General features: G+C 45.5%; 1 protein-coding gene across 2 annotated transcripts in view; it reads right to left on the bottom strand.

Annotated features, from left to right (window-relative positions):
- Positions 1-20,207, bottom strand: part of rev3l (REV3 like, DNA directed polymerase zeta catalytic subunit) — a 60,685-nt gene that overhangs the window by 18,840 nt on the left and 21,638 nt on the right. For both annotated transcript variants that reach the window (XM_076083698.1, XM_076083699.1), the window contains exons 2-12: positions 16,825-17,014; positions 16,595-16,669; positions 15,024-15,184; positions 11,354-11,495; positions 10,592-10,686; positions 9,431-9,535; positions 8,263-8,347; positions 3,265-3,407; positions 2,316-2,444; positions 1,279-1,516; positions 395-537 (exon numbers count right to left, since the gene is read on the bottom strand). In XM_076083698.1, coding sequence (XP_075939813.1) covers positions 395-537; positions 1,279-1,516; positions 2,316-2,444; positions 3,265-3,407; positions 8,263-8,347; positions 9,431-9,535; positions 10,592-10,686; positions 11,354-11,495; positions 15,024-15,184; positions 16,595-16,669; positions 16,825-17,014 — 1,506 coding nt within the window. The remainder of the gene's footprint in view (positions 1-394; positions 538-1,278; positions 1,517-2,315; positions 2,445-3,264; positions 3,408-8,262; positions 8,348-9,430; positions 9,536-10,591; positions 10,687-11,353; positions 11,496-15,023; positions 15,185-16,594; positions 16,670-16,824; positions 17,015-20,207) is intronic.

Here is a 20,207-nt window from a genome sequence, read left to right as displayed (position 1 = left end):
GCTCCAGCTCTGACACCAGCAGCTCTGGCAGTGTTATAAAAAGACCATCTCATTAAAACAAAAGCCCGATGCCATAATAAATAACTAGAGCAAATGGCACATGCACATAAATACACAGGTGCACTCATGATGCCAAGAGTTAATTGACAATAACTCCAGGGAATCAATTACAATCCCAAAGTCTTGCACCAAATTAAAATCACAGCTCCCTCGCGACGAAATTAGGTCGTACAGCCGAAACATTGCGTCAACCGAGATTGTTATTGTGCAGCTGCAGTCAGATCTGTATTCTGATATCCTTGATGGAACACCAGCGGGGGGATGTAAGATAAGCATCAAAAGCAGAATGACATTCAAGTGCCGTCTCAGCACGTCACAGCATGAGGTGACTCACCGCTGCTCTCGTCTGCGGCCCCGTCGAGCTGGGGGATGGACAGGTTGGCGAACAGAGAGCTGCTCCCACTCCACTCCATGTCTTCGTCGGAGGACTCATGCTGCTCGTCGCTGAAGCCGTCGTCTGGCTCCTTCACAGCGGGCCTGTGCACGGGGGCATAAGAGGAGCACTTGTCAAACAAAGCACAAGCACACTGCTTAGTGTCTGCTGGCTCCCGCTCGCACTCAAGCAGAACACACACACACACACACAAATACCGTGATGCTGTATTTACTTACATTACTATTCATTAAGATGGGCAGAGACTGTACAGACTTATCCAAATTTCAACCCCAAAATTGATCGCCCCGGACTGTTTACTATAAGAATCGGGCAAAATTTCTGCCAGATCAGCTGCTGTTTGACATTCAGGTCCAGATTTTTCATCGTGCTTTGTGTTAAATTGTAAAAAAAAAAAAAAAAAACATTTAACCAAAGAAATCGCATCTCTCCAATGTGTAAGCACAAGCTGCCAAACTAAAGAATTGGGTTTGCAAAACTATCATTCAAATGAAAATCTTCCTGATCAAAGAATAAGTAAACAAGACAGTCAGTGCCAACTCTGTCTTGATAATTTAAAATACTCAGAGCAGCAATCACATTTCTGTTGGTACAACAAATATCCATCTCCAGTCTCTCATCTGCACATTATTACCACTGTATACACTCATTTCTTTTCCACTTGTAATGTTTGTATTCTTCCAACATTTGTGACTAAGCTGAGCTGTTTCAAGGGCAGAACAAATGGTGAAAACGTGTATTAGATGAACAACTAACTATCTGATGGTTTCATGAAACAAAATCTCTGCTAATCTCTCACTCAGATACGAGAGAGACAAACTTGCCTTGGTGAGGGTGAGTTCTCGGGAGGCTCGTTGTCCCACCGCTGTGACATCACCACGCTGAGCTCGGCCTCCACCTTGTCCAGCTCCGGTCCCTCCTCCTCCTCGTCGCTGTTGCAGTGGCAGCTCCCGGCACCAGGAAGTGACTGGGACTGGGAATTCTGCCTAACGGGGGTCCTGCAGAAACCGTCGTTCTCCAGCCCTGCCAGCAGATCGATGATGGCTTGGTCCTGGCTGCCGTCTGCACAGACAACAAAAACAAAGCATTTAAAAAGTCATTAAACCAATTAAATCAAAGCGATAAATGAACCCTAGTCTTTTACGCCTGTTATTTACGGGCTTTCAGCATTAGTCACCACGTCTATACGCCATATATCAAAATTTCCAAGGTAAGCTGCGCTATTTAGAAAGTCTATCAATTTGTCAATTATGGATGTATTTATTCACAATTTGTCAACACCTCACGAATACCTGTATGTGAATGAACATAGGAGAGAGTTAGTGGTCCATGTTGGTGGGACTCTCTTAGTAATGTCAGAAGAAGCACTATTTTAGATTCTCCTTTGTTTTTACTTGAGGGGTTTTCTTTTTAATTAGCATCGTGTGAGGGAGCTTGAGACCCAAGACCGCTTCTGAACGACCGTGTTGCTCACGCAGTAGTGAGTGCGGAGTGGGCCTCTGCTTCGCCTCGATACCCGTTTCTGTTATTTCTTTACAGTTTGGTGAATCGACACCATAAAAGGTCATGTTGCGTTTGTTGATTCTGTTACTTTGTATACTCAAGAAAGCGTCTAAAAATGATGATTAAGATTTCTAATTTCTTAATGGACATCAGAGATACACTGGGAAGAGTCCGTTGCGTTGGTTCTAGCGATATGTGTGCGACATCTGTGCATTAGAGTCTTGGAACACAACTACAAAACACTGATTAAAAAATGAGTCTATTCATGATACAGACACGGCTTCACGTCAATGTAGGTTTTAAAGAGATATGTAAACCAAATAACTGGAGAGTTGCGTGGATCTAAGTGGCTACGTACCTAACAGAGGAGAGTGGTTGGAGGTCTGGGAGAGCGGGAGGAAGGTCTGACTGTTCTCCAGGAGACTCAAGATGGCCTCCTCATCCACGACAGCCTCCTCTGGGACTTTACCACTGCTCCTCAAAGAGTCTGGGACAGGGGGGGTGGGGGAGGGCAGGGAAACAAGATTACTGTTAGCATCACTGAAACATCACACTGTATGACTCAGGCAGACCTTGATTGAGATCATCGAGAAAAAAAGAAGGGTCCGCAACACACACACACACACACCAACGCAGCAGTAACACTGTGGTTCAGCATGAGGTCAATGTGTTTCTGTGCGCCTGCAGGAGCCTTGGCAGAGAGAGTGCAGGCAGATTAGGCTAATGCAAATCCCAAAGTGGGCTATGGCAGCTACGGAGACCCTATGAAGAGACTGCGGGAGCTGTGATTGGTCTGCTTGTGTTTATCCCAAGTTCAGTAGTCTCCCCCCTTTGAAAAAACACCAGACATGTGCTGTGATGCAACGCAAAACATAACGAATGAACATATGCAACGATGAGCTCAGCTATCAATGATGGCAAGGCACACGTCTCTTACTCAGGGGCGAGAGAAGGCAAACCTTCGGATGGTTGCTCCGTCTCATAAAGAGAATGAAAGGCTGTTAACAGAATGACTTACATCTTTGGTTCCTCCCCCTTTAGTTTTTGACAAAACAGTCACACCTCAAGGTCCATTTAACACCAAGCGATACAACTGGAGGCTCCGGGCCGGACTGAAGGTGGGGGTTCAGACACTTGGCATAAGAAAATATATAAAATCACTCTTTGTGAGTTTGCTGGGGTAAACTACTGACTGTGATTTCTGCCATATTGCTCTTTGTGTGAGATTTAATTTGGCAACTCTCCGTTACAGATACTTGGTGTCTATTTTCATGCATCCTGAACAGTAGAAGGGCGGTTTTCCTCACCTGGCTGCGATTGCCCGTGCGCCTCCACAGCATTAGCCGGAGTGCACAGCAGTCCCTCGGGGGTCAGCGGGTTGGAATGGAGGGTCATTTCACCCAGAAGATCCTCTTGGTCCTCCCCGTCGCTAACGGACGAACCTCGTGTCCTGAGCAGAGAGAGAGACGGGAAAATTGAGGCCATTTCTGCATGATGAAAATTCCTGCTAAAATGCCACATTATGGAAGTCTCTTCTATTCATTGCAAACACATGAGCATCGGCAGTTCAGTCAGCTTGGCCGTTACCTGAACCACAAAGCAGAGGACCTTCTGGTATCTGGCCCCCATACAGTCATGTTTTATTATCATCTCTTTACTGTGGGTCTTAATCAGGGGAAGTGCTCTGTTTACTCTGCGTGTATGTGTACACGGAGGTAGTGTGTGTGTGTGTGTGTGTGTGTGGCTGCACATGTGTGTAGAGCGTCTCTAGCCTGCTAAGTGCTGTGTGTGTGTGTGCATTAGAGAGAGAATATGAATGGAAAACGGGCAGGCAGCCAGCTCGGGCTCTGTATCCCCCCAGATCGCTCTCAGCTACAAGCTGCCGATCACGCTCCCTTACCCATGCTGCCCTGCTGCATCGCCTAGCAACTCACCACTTAGTGACTCTGAAATATTGAAATGCAGACCAGCCGGGCGGCAGCTGCTCACGAGTGGAACAAATTTCACAGGAACGGTCATAAAAAAGAAAAAGAAAATGAAAAAACGAGTTCCATTTTAGGTGCTGCTGCTGGGCTGAGCTAAACCTCGTGTGGAAGACGGTTTTTTCACATTGGAGCCTCGTGCCCGTGAAGTTACAAGTTTAAATCCTACAACGAGCAGGAGGAACTTAATATGTGATGCCCTCAAGCTACTAATTCAACTACCTGTTGCTCCAGCGACTCAGCGGCTGCAGCCATGCACAGTCAATTTTCCCAGGATGAATTCAAGCTTGTTTTCCGTCAAAATTCGTGCATATACGCAGGTTTTCTTTGAATATGCGAAAACCTTCAAAAAAAAATATATATAGAAAAAAGGTGTGGACTCCTTTCCCATTGCTTTTCTGTCGTGCCGGGAAACAGAGTTAGTAAACAGTAAAAAATGTTCCGGTGGTTCCTCCTTTTTCAAAAATATCCGTTATTCCGTCTCTCTTTCAAACTCTCAAACCAGAGCTGGCGATTGCTGAAACAGTACGAACCAGGAGGATTTTGATGAGTCTTATTTTGTTTCTGTAGAATTTGAGTCAAATGTGTTTTACAGGTAAAAATTACTGCCTCTGTCAATAGAGTCTGGTGGCTTTAAGGAGCGCATATAAGCGCCGTTTCTTTTCACATCAAACTCCTGAACTTTGGGTTTATTTTGACCAAACCAGAGTTGGTGGTTGTTGGAGCAGAGGAAAGACTAACCAAGATGGTTTTCATGAGTTATATTATGTTTCTGTCGATTATGTTTGATGACCAGCAAGTTAAAATTACTATTATATATATATATATTTATATGTCTGGTTAATTTTTATGTTTTGTACGTTAATAAATTGTCATTTTCAAATCCATGTAGATTTAATTTATTATATATTCACTTCAACGTGGGTCACATAGCATTGCGCCGGAAAAGAGGGGGGTGAATATTAGCGCGTCCACCCTGGTGTCATGTTTCCATCACCGCCGAGATGAGAGCTGGATGAATCAATACCCGTGACTCACGCAGAGTCATGTTTTCCCCAAGAATGAAAGCTGATTGTAACCTCTCCCACTGAAGACAAAAGCCAGATGCTAGCAGGTGTTAAGTGTTTTGTTTTTGTCCGGTGGGAAAGGGGCTTTAGAAACACACTGTGATGACACACACTGCGAACACCAGACAGGTGAAGCTGTGTACCACAGTGTCTGAGCCCAGCAGAGGAAGAAAGAAAACACTGTTCAGAGAGACACGCGGCTGCATTTAGTGACGAGTTACAGCCAGTGAGAGACTGAGATAACGGCTTCTTGCACTAAAACGATGAATCCAACCCGGTAAATGATTGTTTTTTTACAGAGGTGATGAATGATGAAAAACACATGAAATCAATGGTCTGTTATCGGCTGGCGTCTCGCTGCCATTCCAGCGTCTTGAGGCGAGGACGACAGCGAGAGAGATTTTTACTGCAGTCTCATTGTCATTCAGAGAGTTCTCTCTGCCGAGTGCCGTGTGAGGAAAGGGCTCCAGAGAGCCGGCGTGCACGTGCCACCGTCTGGCTGTCTCTTAATTAGTCTGCCAGCTAACGACTTTAGCGGGCGACGAGGGAGCGAGGCCCGGCAGGCGTCGGGAGATTACCGCAGCGATTAACACATTTCGCCAGCGAGCCACGCCCCCTCGCTCGCTGCCTTTACTGGCTCTGCTTTGATGTGACAGTTTTAATGGCGGGACTGACAAAAAGACAGAAATACAAGGAGGGTGGAGAAAGAGGAATGGAAAGATATCATTGCACTGAGGTACCAGAAACCCCTCCCATTCACAAATATTTCCATTTTTAGATGTTGTAATATTTAATGAAATGTTTCTGATGAATGAAATGAGGAGCTATGGTGGGTACATCGTTACATCTTAGAGTGGGGACATACTTTCCATTGACTGTTTACACACAGAATTTCCCCTTTGTTGCCTCAAGGCAACATTATCAAGTCAGGTTAATTTTAGTTATATAGCTCAATATCACAAATTTTCCTAAATAGGCTTTTCCATCTGTGCAGCACATGATACCCTCGAGCCATAGGGGAAAAAACCGCCACTTTAACTGGTAAAACCTGGAGAATTGTGCAGTTAGGATAGTTTTTAGGACAATGTGCTCAATGATGGAGATGTACTATGATTTAAATGATGACCCTGGTCAAGGGGTAAACTATTGATGTGGGCTTGAAGGCAACATTGCTTTGGTTTAAGGGGTCAGGCGATACTGGATAATGCTGATACAGATATGTGGAGGTTTAAGGAATGTGATAATGATGTTTGTTCTGAACAAACAATCATGATAAACATTCTTTGTTATATGAAAGAGTGTGACCAAGATACCAAGCAGGACATTTTACAGTGTAAAGAAGGAACTAGAATGATCCCCTTGAGGTTCAATGCCTCCACCTACAAGTCACGTTGCAGTTTACGGCCATGTCAGAAAATGTCATCACTTCATTGCCATCATTTTATCTTATTAGGACTAATGAAATTGTCATTATCAATTCTTGGGTTATGGCCAAAAACGTGTTTTGTAAGGTCACAGTGACCTTTGACCACCAAGTTCTGATCAGTTCATCCTCGAGTCAAGGCGGACATTTTTGCCAAATTTGGAAAAATTCTCTTCAGGCGTTACGAGAACAGGTGGGACGGACGACCCAAAAACCATCATGCCTCATAATGGTCTGGGTCTCCTCCCTCTGAGAGAGAGGACAGAGACAGGGAGGGAGACTGGATCCACCAATCAGGTTTGAGAGGCGGTACTGCAGTCTTGGTCCTTGCAGAATTATTTTTTCCAACCAACAATGATCCATATTTACCACAGCATTTGGTGAAGGGCTTTCAAATACAACTTTTATGGGGCATATGTTGCTTGTTTTCACCTCATAACGTTTCCCTCTGGCTTACTTTTGTTTTTATACTCATATGGCACATTGTTGTTTCCTTTAGAAGGCAGCTGGAGTCTCGTGATATCACGAGAGAATCCATCTCGTCAGGTTTCAAGCAATGCGTTTGTGTCCAAACCACAAGAGGCCGGACCAATGGGCGTCCTGTGAGGAGCCACAGAGAGGTTAGCTTAGATGCTGCAAGAGCTTCAGTTCTATCAGAAGTGGAGAGTAATGAAGGACGGCACTGAAGGCTCTTCTCAATGGAAAAGTCACTCTTCTCCTGATTGGTAAGAGTTTGATTGACAGGTGGTTTTATCCAATCACATGCCATGTGTTTTTGAAAAGTACCTGCCTTTTCCAGACACTTTCCAGTCACGGCTGCTGAGATGGTTCTGTGTAGCAAACCATCTGGCAGGTTAGGTTAACACTGTTGCCCAGAGACAACCAGAAAGTATTTGGTATACGTCGTTGATCGATAAATTATCAAGAGCTTACACGCCAAAACATACCCCCCCCCCCACTCCTAAACGCATTAAAATGAAATTTGAAATTTCCAGCAAAGCCTGCAGTGCTGAGTGAGACCTTGAGAACACAGCAGCAACAATAGCGACGCATAATAGAGCAGAGAGGAGGGCTGCGTGTGAGTATTAACAGACAGAGGGACGGAGACAGTCAGGCAGTGAGAGAGCTGTGTGTGTGTGTGTGTGTGTGCGTGTGTGTGTTCCATCACTCCACATCGAAAGCCCACACTTCTCCCACACCACATTGCCTGCCTGCCTGCCTGCCTGCCCCCCCCCCCCATTCCTGTCTGATATCAGAGGTTAGTGAATAGAAGCCATCTGGATCCAATGCAGAGGAATGCACGGCTGCCGGGGCCACGACTGAACTATAATTTATAACAGGAAATACTTTCATGCCTGTACATCGTGGGAGCGGGAGGGAGGGGGAGCGTAACCTTGTCGACATCGTTTTACTCTCCCCCCCCTTTTTTTTCTTCCGCGCTACGCCTGTTCTGTCTCCGCCCCCTTCGCTACGTCGGCTCTGACTTCACTTGCTCCCTCCCTCTCTGCCCCGAGAGGACAAAAGGCGCTGACACGAAGCCAAGAGGCACAGGGAAGAGATTTCAGTTCCACACAGAGAATCAAAGACGAGAGAAACTCGTGATGAATGTGGTCGGACACTGCGGTCCGCTGACGTGAGTGGAAGCATCTTGTGCTTATTTATAAATGCATTGTTTCATAAGTTCCAGCTTCTTGCCAGCGACTCTGGCTTTCCTCAGTAAAAAAGGGACAAACGTCCAACAGTGACTTTAAAATCGAAGTTGTCCCGAAACACTCCGGCGAGCCCGTCGGTCCCGCCTCGACAGAGCGGAGGGGGGAAGGACGAGGAACTTACACGTCAAACTCGTTCTCCTTCAGGATCTCCTTGAACCTCTTCATGAAGATTTTCTCGCTCTCCGTCGAAGTGACGAACCCACGATCTGGAAAACATCAGACAAACGGTTTCAACAGTGCGATGCCTCGTTCCTGTAACATTCCCAGAGTTTTTCCACACCGCAAATTCTTAGCTACATCGCGGTCGGTAATTGCCGCCGTGTACGCCGGTAGTGGTCGCTGTCAGTGGAGTTATATCGCTGAAGCACAACAATAAAACTGGGTGTAATCCTACATTCCATGACTGTACAACTAAATGTTTTATACATTTACTTTATTATATATATATTTTCTGTAGAAACTGTAATCTCGGTAGATCTGGACATTAACGTATCCTCTCTCCAAACCCTGTGTACCTGGATCTCGGCCCACACATGTGAAAGCAAACTTGTTTCATCATCAACAGCAGATGGGCCTGTGATTATTTATCACCCTGTTGCCATGCCAGTTCCCTGTGTGTGTGTGTGGGGGGGGGAAGAAAGATTAAAGCTCCCATGTGTGGTTAGAGGATAAAGTTGTTAGGAGGGTTCCTAACTGAGTGAAATGACCTGCAGGTATTTAAGAGACAGCCACGATGAGAGCTGGTCGAATCCTCTAAATGCTGAGAAAAGGCGCCTCAGTGCCTCCTTTCTTAGAGCCTTTAGCAGAGGAGACACTGGACCACCCTTTCGGAAAGGAAAGCAGATGATGCCGTCCCACAGTTCTTTGCGGCGGCAACATTTAAAAGCTAAGCACCATACGGCACGGGATAAATTGAAACCGCCATCCTTAGGAGGTGTGATTCTGTCTTGGACAGGAAGCCTTAATTGAATTAAACTGCATTGTACTCATATTCTGAGTGTTAACAATAAAAACATCCAGCCGTCGGATTCCCCTAGCATCTCACATCTTTTCTTGACGAGTGTTTAAGATAAGACATGAAGGGGGACATCATTTTGAATTTGAAGTGTTTTATAAACCTCCATGTTTCAACACCTCCACTCATTTTAGGTTCTCCAACCCATAAGGTAATTACAATTTCGTACAACTTAGGTGTTGTTTTCAGCCATCATTTCTAGTTACAATAGCATTGAGATGAAAGAAGAAAAGTCAACTGTGTTTAGAGTAGTTTCCACTGAGGATCTGCTCACCTTGTGACTCGGGGGTTTCTATCTGGGAGACCTGGTTCTTCTCTCTCCTCCTCTGCTTCTCGTCCTCCCAGATGTTCTGCAGGCCCGGGTTCCTGCCGATCTGATCTGGGAACAGAGGAGAGTCACAGCACAGTGGGTCAGCTAACAATACCATCCCAAGTTTTTAACCTACAACGCAGAAGGATCTTTTTTACGCCCAAGCAGACCTGATGAATCAAAGCGACGCTAGAGCGAACTGTAAAACTCAACCCATTCATACTGTTCATTCATACATTTCCAACAGTGCGGGTTTAATTCACAGCTATAGAGCAGATGGAAAAGTATGAGTCAGAACACTGCCTGCCCTGGAGAGGCCTCTCCTCTCTTCACTCAGACAGATGCTTGTTGTGGTTTACGGTTTTGCGTCCAGCCTGATTTAAATCATAAGGACTAACTGTGTACTTACAGCTTCCATGTGGAGAAAGAAAAAAGAAACATTCAGCAGAACTTGAGGGCCCTCATACTGACAAGGACATGTTTACTGAGCTGCTCTTTTAAAGCTGCACCAACAAACTCTGCACACGTATGGCTTCCAATGCCAGTGAGAATGCCAGTGAGAATGAAGCCAACCACAAAATGCCAACCACAGCACAGCTGTGGTTCGGGATAAGAAAGAAAAGGCGAAAAATCCAATTTGGTCTAAAAAAAAATAAAAAACTTGACATATTTGAAAAAAAGCAACAAAGAGCCCAAAGACAAAGTCACTAAATCCTGAGATTTAGGCACATTCTGCAGATAGATGCATAACCAAACACAAGCAATAGTTGCATGTGTTCTGGGTGTGCGCGGCTTTGTCAGATAATGCCATCCGGCTTTATGGGTTTTGTTCAGTTCTGTGAAATATCTCTCCATCCTGGAGTCCCTCGTCTGTTCAACTCTCCGCTCCCCTGTGACAGGAGGCGTTAGCTCGGCTCCACGGCGTTTATGTTTAGGGCTGCTAATGGATACTGTGTGTGGAGATCAGCTGTGTTCTCTCGGTCAGCTCAGCCAAACGTGCGTCATCTTCAGCGCCGATGAGTCAGCAGACGACCTTCCACCTTTATGTCCCCCCCTGTCTCGGATTGGCCTGGAATACTGTGGCAAAGGTGCGGCGGGTGGGGACGTTGTCCTGAGTGGTCTTACTTTCAATCTCCAAGCGGTTGAGGACGTCTACAGCCACAGCGTCGACCTCCAGCTCACAGGTGCTCTGCTTCTCCACCTCGTCCAGGATTAGGGAGCTGCGGGAAGACGGAAACAAGTGCTATTAAAACGCTTCAAGAGGTGCTACAGTAAATCACGTCGTACTGCTGACTCACAATTAATGTAAGGAATAAAGAAAGTGGGACTTTTGTGACTTTTTCTTTCTTTGTCAGGCACCATTTTATTTTAGAGACATGGGAAGCTAAATGACGATGGGGTAATTAAAGTGTGATTATCGTTAATAAATTGTATAATTAACATAATGAGACAGGAGGATTGGTGAGAACAGGGGGGGAAAACATATCTTCCAAAATGGAAAAATTAACATTAATAACAATAGAAAAAATAGAAAAGAGTACTCGGAGTGCAGATCGCCGCAAGGAGATACTTCCTGGAGTCAAACGCATGCGCAATAGATTGCTAAGCTACCACTTGTAGTGTAGTGGCGACATGGACGAGTCGGTGCGATCACAACAGAATAAAGGTACGCAGACGTCTGCACAGAGCCGATGTGTCTCTGAAGACCAAGTTTAAGTCACGTGGACTCTAGCTGACCCTTGTGTTCCGTTTACAGTCAAGATGGCGGCAAAGATCACGAGAGCCGAGTTATTCATCTTGAATCGAGCCTTACCTTAGTGGATCACAACATGTCGGGTATGGAATTGATCTTCAGATAAACCTTTCTAGGGTGCAGGCAGGACTCACCAGGGTATGGCGTTCTCCTCCCAGCGGACAAACGTGCCCCCGAGGGTGCTGTCGTTGAGCTTGGAGGTGCAGGGGCTCTTCCAGGGGCTGATGCTGGGACGACCGCTGGGAGTCGGCCTGTCTGGGAGCGCCGCTGCGCCTCCTAGAAAAAAAACACACGGTAGAAAACACGGTACTGTGAGGACAGAAAGACCTCCTGTCTGTGTGACAAGACGGCAGCAAAAACTACAATCCTCACTTGCTTTTCCCATGGGGAGATATTCAACATATACTGTACGTCTTTGTGGCAAATATGAGCGTGAATATAAGTGAGATTAATCACCTGCAACGGAAGAATGAGATGAAAAGAAAAGGCATGAAAGGCTGGACCTTAAGATTACTAATTAAATCAAAGCCGGCTCTGCTGTCGCCATGTTGAGAGGCAACAGAAATGCCTCGTACGTTGCACCTTTAAATATAAATACAATCATTTGATTCCTATTCATTTGAACGGTGTGTTTTTATGCACATAACCACTGTAGATGACAATGACAACAGTCAGAACTTCTGACAGCTTACATTGACTTCGGAAAGGTTGAAATGAGTTTTTGGGACGATGGTGAAAAAAGTTGGTCTGGAACCTTGCTGTCGATTTAAAAAATGCAAAAAAAAAACAATCCGAATAGAAATCTGCAGGTCAGACAAAAGAAAGAAACTCAATTGGCCAATAAATTGCAATCTGTGCATCTCTATAATAAACCCCAGTTGTTGACAGAAACAGTGTGTGCTCAACCCTGCAGCGAGTACAGGAGGTCAAAGTGTGATTGGAGTTTATAACGGACAGCTGGGCTAATCACTTCTGTTAATAATAGTTGAATGTGTTTTTGCTTTTGAACTTTATCAATGACACCACAGTTTGCCAGAACTACTAAAAAAATAAGAGTAAGAATGCGTTAAAGTATAGTTCGGTACAATGAGAAGCCCTCGTTAGCGTCGCTTTGTCACGTGGGTCATTTCAAGGATACATTCTACTTGTACTTTAAGCACTTGAACAGTTTTGAAGCAGAGTGTTCAAGCTGTGCAGCGGACTTCAAAACACACTAACGGCTTCTATTCATCTTCAACAAGCCCTTTTTACCAGTCCAAACCCTTTCATCACTCCTCCACTTTACCCCAGATGAACTTGCTTTCAAGTTGGAGCTCGCGGGGAGCAGCAAATGTAAACAGGTGTAACTATTGGGTGTTTTACTTTCTTTGTTGCACGGCGCATTGATCCCATTGATTGCATCAACGTAGAGGTGGATCAAACATGGGAACTCTGCTTTAGTCGGAGGGGAGTCAAGCGTGAGGATTAAAAAAAAACAAAAAAAACTTTATTAAAGCCAAGTGAGGAATTTCCTGCCCGGAATCATTAACCCCCTCACGCGTAACGGTGTCCCTGCTGGGCTGGATAAGTCCTCTGGGAGCGAGGTGGGGGAGGGGGACGAAGACAGGTCCGATTGGCAATGATGAGCTGGTCTGAGTTTAGGACTAAGCTGTGACCAAACAGAGTCAGCAATCAGGGGGTTTAGTCTCCATCAGAAAGGAGGGGAGACGGGGCGGGAGAGGGGAGATCTGAGGAGGAATCCCCCTCAGTCTGCCACTCCCACTGTGAGGCCCCAGGGACTGTGTGGTTCACCGGCCGGAGAGCAGAAACCCGGGTCCCCACTTTTAAAGAGGCAGTACACACTTGAAACATCATCTGCTGGCTAAGGACGAGCTAAATGAAGGTTCTGCTGCCCACCCTGAGAACAGAGAATAGAGGGAATGTGACGGGACATGGATGCGCTGTGACGGGACATGGATGCGCTGTGACGGGACATGGATGCGCTGTGACGGCTCCCTAATGCAGCTGCTTAGCAGCGTCAATGTTTCTTGAATTGAGAACTTTTGATGAAGAGCAGCTACCGTGGCCATGAATGACAATGACTTGATAACGGAACATTATGCTTCAAGTCATTCAAGAGTCAGTTGCTTTAAATACATTTGTTGTTCGGAAACCTTTGATAGATTTAATTTACTTATTCGTGCCGAGGAAATTAATCAGTTAGCTTGCTATAGACCGAGAAAATAAATCATTTCATTCACTGTGACGCTCAAAGGTGTGAGCTATCGCTTAAGTGTATGAATTTCAAACGGATTACGCAAACTGCAAATATTCCTTATCCTTAGTTGAAATAAAAAAAGATGGCCACCGAGCGATCGGATCTCAATGCATCCCCCCAAGACAAACATGTCCTCTTATGCCATACAGTGTGTTTACTTATCATCCTATTTTTGTCACAAAGCAATCGCAGTATTTATCTGACACATGCTTCATCACAGTGTGAAAGTAGCTCAAGCTACACAACGATACCCTACTTAAGCTAACATTAGCCACTATTAGCTGCATTGTGGGCGATTTGCAACTTCACTAGTTTAGTTAACTCTCACCACTCTTGGTAAAATAGTTACCGGTAACATTATGCAGTCGTTTCTAGTGAAAGAGCTCAGACATTATCTTTTTTTTTAAATATTAAATTATTTTTTAACTTACAGATGCAGTATTTGTACCTACACCTCCAGTAATAAAAATGACTAATGAGCATGGTGGAACTTTTAGCAGCTACAGAGTCAAACATTTGCCCTCGGGAAGTTAAATAAGAGTGAATATTGGTCCTACGTTCTCCAGGTTGACAGAAACACAACATCTCTCTGTGTCTGCTGGACGTATGAAGGCACCTGTTTGCTACCCAGTAACAGATAAGACGGTAAACAAGAACATGACATTACCGTTCGTTCCACAGGGAAGATGAAAATGTATTTTTATAAAGCTGGGTGCAGGGTTGCTAAAATTAGACATCCGCCTGACGAGCACTCCCAATGTTTTGTTCACATTTCACAAAGTGACGCATGCAACTTTTGCCTGCCGTCAGCAGGAACCTGTAGAAGATGAAGTTCTTCTGTATCGTCAGTCTGCGTCACTCAGGCAAACACAAGACAGAGTGCCTGCTACATACACAAAATACCTTTTCATTCTGTGTTTCATTCTTTTAACAATCTGATGTTTCTGTAGCAGCTCCCTGGACTGATTTCCAGGAGACAGTGTGCTTCCACTAGATTTGACTTTTGTCTCCTTGGTGAGTAGCGATGAAAACGGCAAAATGGCAAAAAAAAAATACGAACCAGAGACAGAAACTGGGGGTAACCAAAGAGAGAAAAATAGAGGCGGAAATTCAAAGAGGTCAGAGACCCGGGAGTAAAAAGAGAGTTAAGAGTGACATGTGAAAAGAAGCGAGGGGGCAACAATGGAGATGAAAACAGAGAGAGCTGCCAAAAGACAACAGAGGCATCCTGAGGCTGAGGTGAGCTCAGGACTAATTGGATATGACACGAGGCATGGCGGCGTTCCCTGGCCTGCTCTCCCATCCCCTGCTGGGCCCGGGGGGGGGGGGAACGACGCAGTCCAGCGAGAGACAACAAGTGGGCCACATGCGGAAAAAGTGGAAACACAAAACGTGTGGAGCACGATGTCACCCGTAAAAACGTTTTTTTTTACCACAAGAAGCAAGTTATGTGCTGCTGTGGACGGGGGCAGCAGCACAATGTATTTTATTATGATGGCAATAAACTATCCTTGAGTTGAGGGACGAGTGGGGCCTTCGCTCCTTACCTTTGTTCTGGCCCCTGCGGAACTTGACGGCCCCCAGGTTAAGCAGGTTCATGCCGTACAGGTTGTAGTCTATGAAGAGCTGCAGCAGGTAGGGGATGTGGCCTTCGTGAGGCTGGTAGCTCTTGTTCATCACCGCTCCGCTCTGTAACAGCTCGCACACCCTGCAACACACAGACGAGATTCTATCATGAAACACTTCTGACACCCGGGGGAAGGAAAAAAAAAAAACACACTTACTTACTAAAGACAATTACACAAAAGCCACCGTTTTTAACACAGGATTTCATTTTCTGTTTCTATTTTTAGTTTCCAAGCATGAGTTTAGTTTTCTCAGATTTGACAAAGCTGATCTTTTTGCATTTTTGTATTGATTATTTTCTATTTTTCAGTCCCAATACCGATCTGATACCAGTGTTTGATTAATAAGCTGCACCCCTCACTGTGTGGAACAGACTGGGGTTGTCTTTAGTGTCAGCATTGCTGCTTTCTTAACTTTGTGTGACAAAATGTAACAAATAAATACATTCAAATTGAATGAATTGTTTATCATTTATTATTAAAATAACAAATCGCACAGGAATTCAAAACGTATATAGTACACAAACCTAGAATTGAATTGAATAGATTGGCCCTATTGTCACAGATATCCGGAGCAGCTACACGAGTCAGTATGAGCTCGATGCATTTGTGATATAGTGAGAGCTCCTCAGACGTTACACAACTGCTTTTACAGGCTCACACGTCATCAAACTGCCTTTGACATTTAAAATCCGTGGAGCGCTTCTTCAAATATATAAAAGGCTTTTATTAAAATCTATGTTGAATGTCCACACAGAAAAAAAGAAGACTTTTTTTCCAGAACCATCCTCAACCACAGAAAAGCTTGCGTTCACAGTGGCGGCTCCACGGATGAAGAGCAGCTCACTGTGTGGATGTCTAAGCTCCGTCTCCTGGAGTCACGGTCCCCCTTTAAAAAGGTCACATCTGATCAGAGACGAGGGACCCCAGACCTGCCACTCCAAGTCTCTTTACTCTTTACCTTGGTCTCTTGTTCTTTCTCTTCCCCAGTCTGCCTTTTCTCTTCTCTCTCTCTCCAATCTCATCGCCATATATACACTGTATATCGTCCTCTCCTCAAGCCTCTCTCCCTCCCCTCTCTCTCCCTCCCTGTGAGTCACTCGGCTCTCTGCCAAGGAACTAATTCAGCTGCACAACTCCACTCACCTTGTCACCACTAACGGCGATCGCTCTGGCAAATAATTCACAGTCGTCCCGTGTGCATTTAACACACACACACACACACACACACACACACACACACACACACACACACACACACACACACACACACACACACACACACACACACACACACACACACACACACACACACACACACACACACACACACACACACACACGATCAATTTGTACAACTGAATACGCAGCGATTGATTTCCATTTAGTGAGCCGGTGGAGTCGTGCGGACGCCGTGTGGCGTTCAGCGACATCAAACAAGCTCGGGATGATCTCCATTCGCATTAGAGTGCATCGATTCGACGTAACCTTACCTTTTGACCATCTGGGGATTGTACAGATAGATTTTCATAAAGTGCTTCTCCTTAGCGTGGTAGCCATAGAAAGGCCTGAAAGACAAGAGACGGACCACATCAGCATGTAAACCTGGATCATTCGGTGTTATAAAGGACGCCTTTGTTATTCTATGAGCTTTAATAAAAGAAATCCCGGCTTCCGTCAGCTCGGTTGTGTTGGTAAGACTAGAAAATCACGAGTCACTTACATGCCGGAGACCAGCACCACCTTGAACACGTGCTGGGCGCTGGAGGCGGGGTTTCCCATGGCCACGTTGAGGGCCCGGTCGATGCTGAAGGCCACCTGCCGCAGGTAGCGCTCCGGCTGCTGGCCGAGGCCATCGTACGGCACGTAGATGTAGGGGAACACGCCATGGAGGTGGAGACACGTTTTCTGGCCTGCAACACAACAACAAATCCATTGAACATCCGGCTTCATCATATTTCATTCATCTAAGTCTCACTTTTGTTATTTGCAAGGGTTGCTGCTCTCAAATCCAACAGACGCATTTTGCACGTCTACGTCACTGAATTCACAACTTCTAGCTTATATATTCAGACTTTAGTATAACTCGGACTATATAGTTTATGAATAACATACACTGTATAGTGGCTTGGTAATGTGACCAGTAGGGCTGGAAGGTGTCGTGAACACAACTTTTCTCAGTTTTTTTAATGCATTGTAAGAAGGCAAGACCCATTTTTGTGAGTTACAGTAACACAAGCACCAACACATGTTGTGCATGATTATCAAAATCACACACTGGCGTCTAATAACAAAATACTTTTACAAAAAACTATTCATTCAAGACCAAAGAACTTCGTCAAATTGCTTCGTGGACTACAGTTCTGAAGCCTCGACTTTGGCATTTGGGCCATCGCCATCTTGAGGTGAGAGAGGAGGGTGGAGCTAATCGAACACTAAACAAGACATTCTAGGAGACTAAAATGTTACCATTTAATGAACCGAGAACACACTGTGAAAGGGTTAAAGCTCTGAGACGAAAACACTGACCAAAACAACGCAGTGGTAGTGAATCACAAGGTAGCCCCGCCCTAAAGCATACTCTGCTTTATGGTCTATTTGACTCTAAATGAACATAATTTACTAAATGCTGTGTTGAAGAAGACTTGAAACTAGAGATTGAGACCATGAACTCATGTTTACAATGTTTACTGAGGTAATAAATCAAGAGAGAAGTAGAGTCATTTTCTCATAGACTTCTATGTAATCTTATGTATTTATGCTTGACAAATCCAACAAACCTGGAATGACTTCATGGAGCCAAAAATGATAAAACATCTGTGTATTCTCATACAGTAAATGAGCTCACACGACAGACATGTTTTTCGCACAATTGGCCAAACAAAAAGGATGGATTGCAGGTTGCTATACCACTGGCATTGGGTTATTTCGGTCGATACCTTAAAAAGGTATCACGCACCGATCTCAGCCCCGTTCCCAGTATTACAGAACAATACGAATCAACTCACTGTACTCTCGTTCCCAGCATGCAGCAGAGCAGCGGGAGCCTTAGATGCGACTTCTCCTACAGAAGCTAGTACATCTACTGACAGGGTAAGTGAGATGGATGAAGTGTGCAGAGGGTCCAGTAAACAGTTTCCCCCCCCCCCCCCCTCCAGTACACTTTCTGACCAATCACTGCAAGGCACCGGCGACACAGATGGAGTGCGACAACAAGCCCGTAATGCCACAAAGCAGCCCATTAGCTAAATAACTACATAGAAACAGAGAGGGAGAGCGACGCTGGGGATTGTGGGTGGAGCGGATTTAGGTCTCGAGCCGTGTGAAGAGAGGTCAGCCGGCGCAGAGAAAGAGAGAGAGAGAAAGAAAGAGAGATGCAATATTTATAACAGCCATGACGTCATCACTCCCACGACACGCACACTGCTGAGAGTCATCTGAGGTGAGGCTGCGCTGCAGACGGCGCGCTCCGATTCATTATCGGCCTAGGCCCGGCTCTTTCATCCGCGGGCTGCCGGAGGAGGTTTAGTCGGGTTATATAAGGGATAATAACAGCGGTGTAAAAATGAAGACAATAAAGAAGGCTGAGGAGTGCTGAGGCTCACAGAAATCTGAGCTTCTGTCTCTCTCTCTCTCTCTCTCTCTCCACCAGTGACTGCTGGACGGGAGGAGGCGGTGTCACGCAGGAGGACCGACTCTTGCCCCGGACTTGTCTGCACATGCCCGGAGACATGCCTGCACACACACACACAGCTTGCCAATTCTCCATCCTCAACGCTACGGTATGACAGACAATGCCGCAGTCCCCTGGGCACGATTGTTTGTTGAGATTGCTGGACCTAAAGTGGAGCTTCCAAAAGAAAGAAACACCTCCTAGATTTCACTGATTCTGTGGATTACTGTTGGGTGGTGAGTAGAGGCGTTAATCAGAGGTTTAATCACAATACTAGTCTTATCTAATCTTTGGACAGAAATATGATATTGGCTGATATTACAAACTCTGCCATGATAAAATTTCAATTAAATTCTGAAATATGCTTTGACAATGTGTCTTTGCAGGATGGAATTTCAAAATAAAGGTATATCCTAAAGGTGATGATGCGTATCGATGCGTTTACTTTGTATTGGATCGTTGATCATTGAATCCATACATAGATCCACATCGACCTATTGTTATTGACCCCTGTAATGAGCCGTCACATTTTATTAGCATTGTGAAGGTGACAAATATATTTAGTCACTAGACTGTACCTGTATACCTGTAATTCATCACACATTTGAATGCAACCATTCACATAATTCTTCACTCAGACAGCCTCAGTTACTCAGGAAGCCTTCATGACTAGACAGGCAATTGAAAAAATGAACGGATTATGGTGCAGCCAGTGACACGCAGAGAGAGACGGCGGGATCAGCAGGTCTCTGTCAAGTCTGGAGAGTGTGTGTGTGTGTGTGTGTGTCTCAAGATGAACAATGCCAAGGTGTGTGTAGTGCCGGCCACACAAAGGCTGGCAGCCACTCCGGCGGTGGGGGGAGTGTGTCTGTCCTCAGCCTGCCGTGTCAACATGGAGTCTCTCACCCACTCACACACACACTCATACACACACACACACATACACACACACACCGTAAGCAACCGATGTCTGCTTCGGCTGCAGTTGCTAAGCAACGGCAAAGCAAAAGCCCCTGACGGACAGCGGGAGAGATAAACAAGTGATTCTTTCTGCCCAGCTGGTCAGGCAACAGACAGAGAGAGAGAGAGAGAGAGAGACAGACAGAGAGAGAGAGAGAGACAGACAGAGAGAGAGAGAAAGCAAGAGAGTGTCAGAGAAAGAGAAGAAGAATAGTGATAAGAGAGAAAGTGTGTTTGTGTCTGCATGAGAAGAGAATAGGGGGGTAGAGTGGAGAGTAATAGCGACAGTGTGTGCAGCCTCTTTGTGATGTGAGCAGAGGCCGATGTTGGACTGTCTGCCAGGACGTTGTGTTTCAGATAGAAGGAGCATCTGCTGCTTCAGCTGGATGTGGGCTCATCACTGGGATGTAGTCAGACTTCGGACCGGGGGCAATGCAGTGCTGCGGGAGTGAGTCCTAAACCTGGATGAGTCG

This window comes from Anarhichas minor, unplaced genomic scaffold (assembly GCF_050575085.1).
Source record: "Anarhichas minor isolate MPS153535 unplaced genomic scaffold, ASM5057508v1 ptg000136l, whole genome shotgun sequence".
NCBI lineage: Eukaryota > Metazoa > Chordata > Actinopteri > Perciformes > Anarhichadidae > Anarhichas > Anarhichas minor.
This window is presented reverse-complemented; position numbering and strand designations above follow the sequence as displayed.